At 31.8% G+C, this 13505-nt stretch overlaps 1 protein-coding gene across 1 annotated transcript; it reads right to left on the minus strand.

Moving 5' to 3' along the window:
- Window positions 1–4668: 4668 nt before the first annotated feature.
- On the minus strand, window positions 4669–13238 carry LOC111417137 (homeobox protein six4). The gene is made up of 4 exons (XM_023049331.2): window positions 12721–13238; window positions 5853–6123; window positions 5551–5797; window positions 4669–4939 (listed from the first exon to the last, which is right to left on the minus strand). The coding sequence occupies exons 1-4, from the start codon at window positions 13159–13161 to the stop codon at window positions 4786–4788; spliced, it is 1113 nt and encodes a 370-aa protein (XP_022905099.2). The 5' UTR covers window positions 13162–13238; the 3' UTR covers window positions 4669–4785.
- Between the last annotated feature and the right edge of the window lie 267 nt (window positions 13239–13505).

Consider the following 13505-nt stretch of genomic DNA (forward strand, 5'->3'; position numbering starts at 1 on the left):
GCTTAAAACTACTTCTTCCATCTTTTCCCCAGCGTGCCCCTATCGTGGCGTGGAATCTGCGTCACTGTTTCTTCTCATGTTGTTGTCGATTTCCCTACGGGTCGTTAGGATTCTTTTGCATTCTCAGAAAGCCCAATATACTGAAACACAGCAAATAGAACAGCATGACATACCTTCTTAAATTTATAACGTCTTTGAAACATGTAACAATACCAACACCGCAATCTTCCTAACATCAATTGCTAATATCATCAGTGACATCTAAGATGGGAGTCAATACAGAAATAGAGGAACTACATGCTACGTCATTCCACAACCTGCATTAGATAAAAAAAATCATATTTTGCTGAAATGCTGTGGAATATGCAGTAACAGTAAACTTAGTAATTCACTAACGCCGAGTTATAATTAGATACAAAATAACATATTAATGGCAGAGAAATTCGAATACTTAAACAATCTTAATAGAATCTAACCTTTTCAGTTGAATAAGTTTTTCATAGTGTCCAGTTTGTTATAGCTTTCTTTTTGTACTATTGTTAAATTTTATAAATAAATCAACAAAACCGATCAAAACTAGTTTTTCCTAGGTCACGCCAGCGTTTCCTATGTATGTTAGAATTAACTAATTCAGTCTAGGATAAACCACTTTGGCCTGATAATAAACACTTCAGACTAAACTAGTATCGCCTAAAGTCTGCTCTAAATAGCTAAAACTAATGCCTTCTAGGGCAAGTAATATTTATTAACAACACAAATTTATAGTAAAAATCTAGTAAAAATGATTGGCACTAAATATGAAATTCAGATCAATACACACGAACAAAAATTTATAACATTGTAAAAATTTGTAAAGAAATTGTGTTAAATTATATTACGACCACATTGTTTAAATTTATCGATATGTGAGATGATTTAACTATAGAATTTGTGCAATATTCCATGCTGAGTACCAATTGTACAGGTCACCGTCATTTGTTTGAAGAACTACACGCATATTCTCAGTTCTCCTCTACCTGTAACTACCTTGTGTCCAACTGTACAAAGGAGGTAGGTGTAGGTGGCGGTCATGATTTATTACAGGGAGCTTTCAGTTTTATCGCTTTTTTAAAAAATTATAGAAGTATATGGCATTTTGAATGTGATTAGTGATTACTAGCCTGAAGTACGTATTCATCATAAAACCGAACGGGTTTTTCCTGAGCTAAACTACTTAATACCAACATGCTTAATATTAAGTGGCTTAGAAAAAACTAGTTTAACCTGCATAGGGTTTAACCGCTAACATATATATTATGTATATTATCTATTCTGATTTATTCTAATGAAAAATGGATATAATTCCTACTTTACACCTTAAATAAAATTTTATGGAAAAAGAACAAAATCTAAACATAATTTTTTATTTTACCTTTATTGGTTTCACGCTTATAATATCCCAAATATGATGAGATCAAGGTAGCTGTCGCAAGAGATTGTCATTATTCTCTGTAAATCGTTTCATGAACGTCTTGAAATACGGCAGTTGGCACTACATGCTGAAAAAATAGGTCTTCTATATGTTAAAGAACGAAACCTATTCTCATCATTTACAGCACACCATACCATAATCTCTACAGTTTAGTGCACACGTTCTCCATATCTTCGTCTGACCATCATACCGCCTTCATACAGCCCCAACCAGAATAGGTCTTCGTACCTAGGCTTTGATCGGCAATTGATATGCTACTGGAGAATCGTCTCTTGTTGCCATAAGTCAAAGATGGCAGTCTTACACCTCATGTGATCTTCTTTGATCTCGATTCTTCTTCTGCTACATTCCGGCTTCCTCCTAGTCAATGCCTGATAGCAGCGTGTCATTGTAAATTGATTCAGATTAAGTCGATTCGACATTTCTCTGACCAAACAGTCACCATTGCGCAGATCAGCATACGACTTCTAACAAATTTTGTTAATCCGTTTATGTGGTCATCTAGAGTGCTCCAAGTAGTTATTATGAACAAAATCTTGCAAAACACACACTTGATTACTACTTAAGCCTGATGCATTAATTTCTATAGGTCTTTTATGTTCAAAACAGTTGTACTAAATATATTTAATATTATATTAGATTACTTTCAGTGACTTACTTCAACAATAAATCAAATATATTTTTTCTTTATTTTCGAACTTATGTTTGTCACCAAGATGTCTTAAGTTTCATTGACATATCAGAATTTTGTTCATCTTGTTGTTATTGTCACTGTTCAACCGCTTTTAATTTTTAAAGGTTCTCTTTGAAAATAAAAGTACAGTAATGACTCGATAATCCGAATCAATTAAAACAAGGGCAATTCGGATTAAACGATATTTCGGATTACTGGAATCATTCTTTTATTTGAGGAAATAAAAGAAAATGCATTCAAATTGATTTGAATTTATGCAACTAATAAATAAAAATTAATTATAATTTAACGTTAATTTTAAACATTTTTCTTATACTAATAAAACAAAGTGATGAATATTGTTTGCTTTTTTCTTGGCTGTTGATCTTTTTAAATAATTATGCCGCAATTATGTTTTGTTTTACGATATAGACCAATGGCATCAAATGCTCGGCTTCCTATTCTTCATTGCTGTCTAAATTTTTCCAACACTTCTTAATTAACGAAGATGTAATTTTATCTATGAAACAGATAGTAGACATACATGCAAATATATCTTCTAAGGCATTATGTAATGTCTGATTCGTTAGGTAAAATAGTTGTATTAAGCAGATTGCATTCTGATCCATTGTTTTACGCCCTGGTAATAGTACCAGGTTAGATTATTATTGTTAGATCCCACCAAAGTTTTACCTGGAAGAGTTTTATAAAATAAAGTTGACTCGTCTGTGTTCTATATTTGATTAGGGCTTTAGTTGCAGGTGTCCAAATTTCGATAGGTTTGCAAAGTATCTCAGTTATTATGAAAGATAGAAAGTTGCGGCTTTCGCGAACCTGATCTACTTTTTTGTGAAACTTACAATGGCGCAATCCAAATTTTGTCCAAGTGTTTGAAATTTACGATTTTCAGACACCTCCTGTATATCGGCTATCCGGAAACTTAGTAAAAAAGTAAAAACGGGTTCTAATAGATTTTTTCACGTGGAATCCAATGGTGCACGTAGAATTTTTCTAGTCATCACGGTTTTTGAGTTATAAGCACAACTCAAATACTGAATACTCAACTTCTAAAATACTTAACTCTTTATAACTCAAAAACCGTGATGACTAGAAAAATTCTACGTATACCATTGGATTCTACGTGAAAAAATCTATTAGAATCCGTTTTTACGTTTCCGGATAGCCGAGATACAGGAGGTGTCTGAAAATCGTAAATTTTGAAACACTCCCTGTATATCAAAAACGACGAGGGCTATGAAAATTTGGTTTACGCCATTGTAAGTTTCACAAAAAAGTAGGTCAGATTCGCGAAAGCCGCAAGTTTCTATTTTTCATAATAACTGAGATACCCTGCAAACCCATCGAAATTTGGACACCCTGTACTAGCACAAAAGTCGTATTTTCTATAATGTTTCCGATAAAACACCCTAGCCTGCTCAGCTAAATATTCATATGAATTAGTGCAATGACGAGATATTTTTTTTAACCATGAAACAATGAATTTTCCATTTTTTGAAATTCTCCAGTCTGCAAAGTCTTTCTTTTACAAAGACCATGATAGCAGTTTTTATAAAGCTAATACATAGAAGAGAACGCAGAAAGAACTATACAAAAATAAATATGCATTCTGATTGTAGGATACTCATATTCGGATCATCGAATACCGAGATTTTTTGCGGATTACAGAGTACTTCGGATTACCGCTTACACGGATTATCGAGACACTACTGTATCTTATTTTAAAGCACGATTAAAAGCACCGGACTTGTTTCCTTTTTTGTCTTGTTTCTTGGCCCAGTAATTTTCCTTTCACAAATTCCAAAGTTAATTTATCAAGTTCCAAAGCTTTCAATTACATCAAATTCTCTTCAAAAGACCAGCAAAAAAAAAACTTACGATGACCATCTCTTTTAAATTTACTTTATAATATTTTTGTTTTTAATATAATTGTTTTCTTGAAAAAAAACTTTCTAAAGCTCTCTATATTTTATATATTACTTTTGCAACAACCTTTTACTGATATACGTTTTTTTGTAATATATTACAAATCGTCACCTGAGAATTATTTTGAACCATGTCCAAAACACAATCATACTATGTGTAATTGTATTGTACCAATGATAACACAGCATGCAACCACATGACATAGAACTTGATACCACTAATCTTAACATGAATTTAGACATAGCCTGTAATCACACGAAAAAAAAACGAACTGCTAACGTTTAAATTCAAATTACTGCTTTGTAATCGTAAGGGATTTGGTTTAAAATAATTCTTGGATGACGAAATGTGCATTGGCAATGGATTGAACCAGAACTATTATTAACGCCATTTGGAATTTGCAATAACGGATTTATGTTAAGTGCAGTAGAAATATTGCTTAAATTATTTCTTTTTTTTTGCTTATGTTATTAGTTGATATAGTAAATATTATCAGATAATTTGAATTAATGAAATTAGTTGAATCATTGTAACCAATTTAAGAATTTCTTTTATCTTGACGAAGACAGAGATAAAAATATTCATTTTGAACGCATTTATTTTTTCTATATATACAGTAATATTGTACACACATCTAATATACATTTCTAAGTAAAGCTAAACAGTCGTAAAAGATCCCATCGATATAATTCGATGTTCAAGGTACTTGGTAATCTGTATAACAAGGTGACATATTGCAAGTTGAATCAAATAATTTAGAAGCAGCTTGAAAAGCTGCCATATCCAGATTATTTTGATGGGATGTTAACATGTTATTTTGTGTTAATGACATGTTACTTAAGAGGATTTCCCTAAAAACAAAGAAAAACAAATTAAATGAGTAACTGTTTTAAATGTAAGTTTAATTATTATGCTTTTTTTTAAATATGTTTCTTGTACGTGCTTTACGGTGGCTATATTCCGGAGTTACGACAATTGTCGAAGACAAACAGTCCCAATAATAGCAACATAATGGTAATGAGCGTTTTTCTCAACTGGCGAACGCGTATAACCTCGTTGTTTAGTTACGGTGGCGAACGCGAGGGCTGTGGTTAAAGACGATGACGACGACAACGACTGGCAAAGTACGTCGAAGGACGACGGACAAAGAGGCGGCGACCGAAAGGACAATAAAACGTCCGTGTTATGACTGCCACCGGGCCAACGTGGAACAATTGATTGGACCCCGTGTGTGGCGGAACTCCCATTGCATCGGAGAGGTTGTTCCAGACGTGCCAGAACTTGTGGCCGAGATTTACATGTCCATCCACATTAATAAACCAGAGCGGAACGAAACTTGAAATTTCCTTACTGGCACGTACAAGAAAACAGTACAATATTTTTACTATTCTCATTGAATTTAAAATTTAATACCCAAGTGTATTGTAAGATATAATTATAAATATTTTTTTTAATTACTTACGGTCTTGGTTGAGGTGTTCTATCTCTTTGCCTCCTATTCTTAAACCAATTTGAAACTTGTGTTAAAGTTAACCCAGTCCTTTTAGCCAACGCCCTTTTTTCGTCTGGAGTAGGATACCTATTCCTAGCGTAACATTCTTTTAAAGCATTTCGACTTCTTTCTTTAAAACAATAAACAGTTTCTTCTCCATCCCATATCGTTTTTGGCAAAGGATATTTTTTTCTTAATCTATATTTATCTACAGCACCTATATAAAAAAATATTTTATTTATAAATATCTTAAGGAATACAATTTATCTTACCTAGAGGGCGTCCTCTGACCTTTTCAGCTTCTCGATAATGCGCTTTGAACCATAAACTTTGAAGATCTGTATGCCAACGTGGATGGAATGCATGGGATTCTAGTATTGCGTATAATTCATGATAGGATCCTCTGTGGAAAGCAACCGCTGCACGTGCTCGTAGAACGCTCTCGTTACCTCTCAAGAGTTCCGACGGTGGTAATGACCATAGAAACGTTGCTAACCTATCTATATCTCCACGTTGTTGCAAAGCTTCGCACATACATTGCACCTATAATTTAATAAGTTTTTTTTAATTTGATAACAAATAATCTTGAATCAGCGATTTAAATTAATCGATGCATTAGTTAAAATTGTTTATAAGCAAAAATGAGTTATTTAATCACAGCTGATTGAACGTATTCATTTACCAGCGACTCCACTTTGCACACAGTTTCGATGATAAGATGTACGAAGAAGTTATTTATTATTAGTCATATTTCTTTGAAATTTAGTATATTATACCTCTCGTACTGGGTATTATATCAAATATCTTTTGATGGACACGAAACAATTATAATACAAGGTATAAAATGAGTATTTCAAAGAAAAAGTGATAAGAATAGAATAAAGAAAAGAAACGATTTTTCATAATAATTTTAAAAAGTATTAATAAAGAAAAAGTAATACTCTTAAACGTACTCTTTAATTGTTAGATACTTTATTATAAAGACATTCTAAACTGAATTGTTAATTAAAGTTTTTCTTCTAATAAAAGTATTAAAGGTTGTAAGTGTAGAAGAAAACGCTTTAAATAAAAGCAAATTTTAACTTTTTTTAAACTGTTTAATTTATACTGTTGTTATGACTGTGTGGTTAAAATTGTGTTACTCTAGAAAGCGATCTATGGTCCTTTTGTGTATTTATTGTTGTGGAGAGAGTCTACAACCTGCAGATAACTGTAATTTCTGTTTGACTCCGCATATAGAAATAGAATTGTCAACGAAAAATGAAGCAACAATTATTATGCAATATATTTATTTAACATTCGGATTGTTTACCAGTCATAAGCTCGAAATAGAAAATTAAGATAGAGTAGTAGAAGTACTCAACAAATCTTACACCTCCTATGACACTGATTTTGTAACAAAAGTTGACAATACAATTTAATCCAACCCAACCCTACAAACTAAGGCAAGTAGAATTAAATTCATTCCATACCTTAATTTTGTGCTGGAGAATGTAGAGCAGTCACTAATGAAATTTTTTTCAACGTAATGCCAGGATTTCGCTGTACGTACAACTTCAGAGGAATTTTTTTGTACTTTTTGAGAAGAAAATGATAAACGTTAATGTCTTGACGACATGTTTGAACAATGTTCAATTGATTATTCTGAACACTAGTGGAAAAGCTGGCGTTTTAAAAATCATCGCTATACTCTTATCAAGTAAGGTACAATACATTATATTGAGGCAGAATGCCCAAGAACAAACAACTCTAGCAGAAAAATATCGCTGCCAAACCTCTCGTATGTCCAAAATATGTTATGATCCCTACATGTTATTGGTGAGATGTACTCTTAAGGAAAAACTTTTAGTTATTGAGAGACAAATTTCTTAGATTAAGAGATGCAATAGTTAATAAGACAGATTTTAAGAAAACTTATAAAGCAACATGCGTTTTACAAATTTTTGAAGAAGAAAGGAAAAGAAGTTTAGAACTTTTAGGTAACAAGGAACATAGTCAATAGTTCTACAAAATACCAACAACCTGACTATTTGCCCTCTCGTTATAAAGCTATCGCTTATTAGCATGGTGAAATTTTCCAACGGAATGTTTCTTCAAAAAAACACAATATCAAGGCCGTTAATAAAAGAAATTACATGAGATAACTATAATAAAGTGGTGAATCTATCACATAATACATTCAAACTGACTCAACTACAATGTAACTATCATAAGAGTCATAAAAATCTTGATCTTGTTGAATTAGTTAATAAGTTGGCACATGTTACACCGGAGACCTAAATAAGTAATCTTATCTAAATTAAAATGATTCTCGCACATATGTAGATATCGTTGGCATGGACACGTTGATGACTGATGCTTGGCTAATCAGATGAGCCTAGAGCTAGATTAAAAATTTGTCGAGATTTACTCTATTTTCATCAGAATAAATTCGTTCTTATGCTATTTCCATTTGATTTCTTTGAACCTATTTCAAATCCAAATTTTATACCATTTGATATGTCAACACGCAATGATAAGCAAAGTTATCTTTGAATTGTTTGGAGCATCAGTTTGTAAAGAACCGAAACGTAAAGAAAGCTCAACCACCTTTGCCTGATTTTCTAAGAATTCCAGACAAAATAAGCAAATATTTAATATTAGTAATCAGAGTTGATTAATTTTTTTTCGACAATCGCATGGTTGTTGTAAGGGTTTTCGATTTCAGTCGCTGAAATTTATATCAAAGATATACTCCTTTTAATGATAAATATCTTGACCGGAGTGGACAATATAAAAAATAATGCTGTTCCATCGTTTTTCATTAATTAGTTTGTTACCAAAAATCTTAAAAGCTAACTGCTTTGGAAAAGCAACTAAAACATTTTATGACATTAATAATATGCATTATAATTTCAGAGGTTCATCCGGGTTTTTATTCCTACATAGCTGCGATGATATAGTCCTGGCATCTGATAAGAAAATGGTTACTATTTTGATTTTTATTAACTACTCTAAAGCTTTCGCTCACTTAATGTCGCCTCATTACTCTCCATTTTGTACAATATACTGAAATGCAGCTCATCAAAGGAGCCCATCAAAGGGCGTTTGTTCTCAACGGGTGATCTTTCCGGTAAGTTATAACTCAATTACCTTTTATTCTTTTCCCCTCACACGCTTAAAGCATTTATAGCCATTACATAAATAGTAATTTGTCAAATATTTTCCAATGTTCCAAAAATCAATTTTGCTGTCATTCTGTTCTCGCAAAGATCTTGCTCGCAATCTTTTCGATTTATTAGACGCTTTTTTTGGTTGACCACCCAGTTGTTTTCGTGAAGATGATAAGAGGCGTGGGTATGATGATTGACAGCCTAGAGCCTTTGTTGAAGTTAATTTAACAATTACTTTTTTATCAACAAGTATAATTAGAACACTAGAGGATGAATAAAATTAAAAAAAAAAAGCAAAAATAGATAAAGAAATAGAAGAACCAAATATTGATGACAACAACAAAGAAAAAGATGGTAATAGTAAAAGACGTAGATTATAAATTAATATAATGACTGATAAAAGAGATTGAAGATGACTGAAAATAAACGACACCCGACGGTAGTTATTAATTCAAAAGTTCTTGTAAAAGTTCCGATTATAGATTGTGGAAGGAGAAATCCAATGTCCGTACTTACCATTATTATCAATATTAGCACTTGCTGATTATAGTTATTATAAGATAAGTACTAGAAATGGTATAATCAATCAATAATATATAAAGTCTCAATTTAACGATTGTGACAAAATATGCAATAACGGGCGCAATAAATTTCCACAAGACAAGTCTTTGATAATGTGCTTGTACAAAGAAGTAATAACAGAATCTCTATATGTAATGATAATGGAGCACCTCAAATTGGAAAAGCTTCCTAAAGATATAATCAGTTTATAATACTCCTATTATTGATTGCATGTGAAAAGTGCAAAAGAACCTTACTAATACAGTTTTCATTGTCATGTGAATTGTAATTGTTATCTGGTAATTATTGCCATTATTACAAATTTCGAAAATTTTCATAGCATTAGATACTTTAAGTATAAATTAATTCCATTTAATAACATCTGCAAGTGATGCTATATCTGAATTTAACGTAACTCGAACACCATTTAAATTATAAGCATACAAATGTACCACTCTACCAGGCGTAAACAGAACACGCATACTTGAGGATCTGCATAATACCCTATAATCTGATATTCAAGATTACTGTAACAAAGTTTTGATGTGAATTGTTGTGGTTTATAATGTAGTATGCGTAATAACATTGTTAAAGTGCTGCAAAATGAATAACTAAATTCAAATTGAAACTTTTATTGAAATTTGAACAATCTATTAACTTTAAGCAATTCTTTTTAATTTCAGAACACTCTCAAATTCAACTTATTTATGACATAGTAAAAAATAATGCGTAGATATTTCTCATTCTAATAGTTACTAGCACTTCTAATCTATCGATACAATAGAAATAATGGGCTCTATAACTAGTTGTAAATGAAGCATTTTAAAAACGAGTTTTTATTAAATTTCAGTGAAGGTAATCTTGGTTGGTTAAGATCGTATAGCAGTATTTGTTGAAATGTAACAGAGCGGGTTTCTGGCAATATACCGGCAGTATACCTTCCACTTTTGTAGGTGTCCCAGATAGTCGGCGCAATATAGGTAAATTAGACACGATATCAAAGAATTAAGCAAATTAGTCCTTATAAAAAGACAAATCTTTTTATAAATTGCATTCATTACGTAAATCGGTAGTGACACTTAGCCGGTATTGATAATGAGGGACTTTTTATCATTTTTCATTAATAAAATTTTTAATAAACTGTCTTAACTTAAGTCAATAAGTTGAAATCAACAAAGTTAGAGTGAAAATAAGATTTTTTCCAATAACGTGCCACCTCGTTCTCCCGTCTTAACTGTAATGTATTTTTTGGTGTGGGAAAACATAAAAGAAAAGGTGAAGACATTTTTAACATTTTGTTTACTTTATTAGAACACAACCACTTAAATCACGTTTATTCGAATAGCTTTGTGTCAATATGAACTCCTAACACAAACTAAAATAACTAAAATGAGGAGGACAAGACAAACAAGAATGTTCCCACATTCACCGACGAAATAAAAGCGTTTCAGAAAAAACTGCAGATTTGGAAAAGCTAATTTGGCCAACTTCCAATAGAAGTGTAGGAAATAATTGAGTTCTTATTTTTGTTCTTTTTATAATTGAATGGATGTGTGGAATCATCAAGTGGCAAAGGTGGGTATCACGTCGTGGATTGAAACACAAGGAATTGCTCCTTGAAGCCTTTTGAATTTATAAAAGAAGAACATGAGGCGATATTGTAAAAATAATTGAAAATTTTGCTTTAATTTAGAACTTCTTACCTGTGTGCGTTAAAATTTCCTGCTCTCAACACAATCTAGTCTAAAAAGCGAGGATAAGTAATCTTTCAAACCCAACATCGAAGAAATCGCTCGATAACACCAACTTCATGTTTCACATCAAAAAAATGTGCTAATATGAAATGTCGTAAAATCTAAATATATTTTGTTTTTTGTATTAACTCATTCCATAGCCATAAAAGCGAGTTAAATGAAATTCCCGGTATTAGCTTGAAAGACCTCCATCTTTAATAAAGTATATCTCAAAAACTAAATGAGATATCATCATGAGACAAAAAGCATTTTGTAAGCAATTTAACTAACATTTAATGCGATTAAAGTTATTTCTTGAAAACTTTAAATTTATAGGTTGATTTTTTTTAACCAAATCACATGTACGTAAACTATATCTCAAGAACGAATTGATATATCGATATGAGATAAAAAACATTTTATTGCAAATTTAATCACTATGTAGGTAATATGATATGTCATCCATATCACGAATGTCAACTGTAAAAGTACACTTGAACTTTATAACATTATTAGGTATAGTATTATATTAACACGTCGTATACCACCAGTAGCTACAGTGCAAAAGGTGTAAGATACAGTGCAAGAGGCAGCATTATATCTTTGTTTCAGATAATTTGAATTTGCAGGAGCAATGTCAAATCCGTCTGATCTGCCCGGACCATCATGTCCCATCAATGATACTACATCTACAATGCAAAAATCCAACTGATAATACTTTTAAATTTATCAAGACAATGCAGAAAGTAAAAGATTCTGAAGAAAATGATAAGGATATCTGACGATGAGGATAATCAACTTGTTGGGACTACAGTAAATCCTCATGAAACCGCAACAAATTCTGTTACAACCGATGATACTTGGGAGCCATGCGGAAAAATCACAAATATTTTTCCAAAGTGAACTGAAAGTCATCAGTTCAATCCTAACGACTATTGCGACGCTTCAAAATTTATTGCCAGTTTATGGACAACGAATTTCTTGAACTAGTAATGAGAGAAACAAACAGATATGCAGACCAATAATCTTAAATTAAAAAACATATAAATTTATTTATTTTAACTTATCTCAAAACTGATTCGATTTTGGACTTGAGTATTTTTCATTTTTGTCTTATCTCTAAATGTGGATCACAGGGAACCGAAGAAAATGCACGCTTTTTAAATAGGTACCTTGTTTTCAATATTTCTTAATAAAACTGTGTTATGAAATATACAACAAGTTAATTAAACATTAAATAAAATTGGTTAAGTTGTATTAGAACCACAAATTTCTATACTTTCTGGCTCATCCTGTGCAGTTTAAATTTTTTTATTAATTTATTATTTTTTTTATTTTACGTATGTTTAGAATATCTTGAAGACAAGCTACGATTTTCTTAAAATATTATTACAAATTATATTAAATATGGATGTAATGAAATATAATGTTCATATTTACATACGGAAATGAATACTTTGTATATAATGTTTTACATACATGTTTTATAAATAAACAATACGAAGAAAAACTCAATCTACCTGTTTGTAAACATTTGTAATCAAATTTACCAAATTGGAATTTAATCCAAATTAACCTAAATACCTTATCACTTCTTCCACTCGAAACATAAAAACATTTATATCAAATCAATTTCAAGATTTCATTAACTCGTTGAATTAATAAAGTACTAATTTATAATTTACAGCACTTACTTGATCTGGTGAAAAACTTAAAGCTTTCTTATTAAATCCATCAACATTATTCAAATGGATAGTGTTAGAATCATTTTTCTTATTATAGTAATTTAATTGATTCTTCATTGTATCAACCAATTCATCCATTTTCTTACTAAATCCACCACTGTAAGAAAACCCTTTCTTCTGGTATTCTTCACCCCTATTCTTCAAACCACCACCATTATTGTTATTATTATTATTAGTTGAATTAACCACAAACTCTTCAAGTCTCTTCCCCATTTTCTCATCAACGCCTTTTTTCTCATTCTTCTCTGCATAAAACTCCCTTCCAAAATACCCATCAAATTCCCTTTTCGCACCACTTAAATAGATACTTTCAGACGAATAATAATTCACGTTTAAACCGTATTGGGGCGACGTGGAATCACTCGACGTACTCGAACCGTCCACTTCCATCGTTTCTAATTACACGATAAATTCGTCGATTATTCTCTGCATATTTTAACACAACAACCAACGAACGGAATAAACACAAAAAAGCCACCGGTTTACTAGCGCGAACATAATTTGATTGTGTGCCCGACGATCGGGCTCTCTTCGCCGAGCAACCAACCCTGGGTCACGCCTCATAGAAGGAATCACCAATAGGCAACGGGCTTCCTCGGTTGTCGTCCTAACTTCAACCCCTACAACAACCAATCGTTGCGAGGAAAATGCTCTTTTATTACCTCGTTTATGTAGTAGTTTTTTTTTCAACGACCCTTTCTACTAGGCTGAAGTCATCAGCAGCAACGATTCTG

The sequence above is a fragment of the Onthophagus taurus genome, chromosome 1 (genome assembly GCF_036711975.1).
Source record: "Onthophagus taurus isolate NC chromosome 1, IU_Otau_3.0, whole genome shotgun sequence".
Lineage (NCBI taxonomy): Eukaryota > Metazoa > Arthropoda > Insecta > Coleoptera > Scarabaeidae > Onthophagus > Onthophagus taurus.

What these genes read in the sequence shown, in the direction of transcription:
- LOC111417137 (XM_023049331.2), bottom strand. Translation starts at nt 13,161, where the DNA reads ATGGAAGTGGACGGTTCGAGTACGTCGAGTGATTCCACGTCGCCCCAA. An exon ending in TAAGTTTTTCACCAGATCAA is followed by an intron (nt 6,124 to 12,720) that starts GTAAGTGCTGTA and finishes ATTAAATTATAG; the next exon opens with GTGCAATGTATGTGCGAAGC. An exon ending in GGTCAGAGGACGCCCTCTAG is followed by an intron (nt 5,798 to 5,852) that starts GTAAGATAAATT and finishes TTTTTTATATAG; the next exon opens with GTGCTGTAGATAAATATAGA.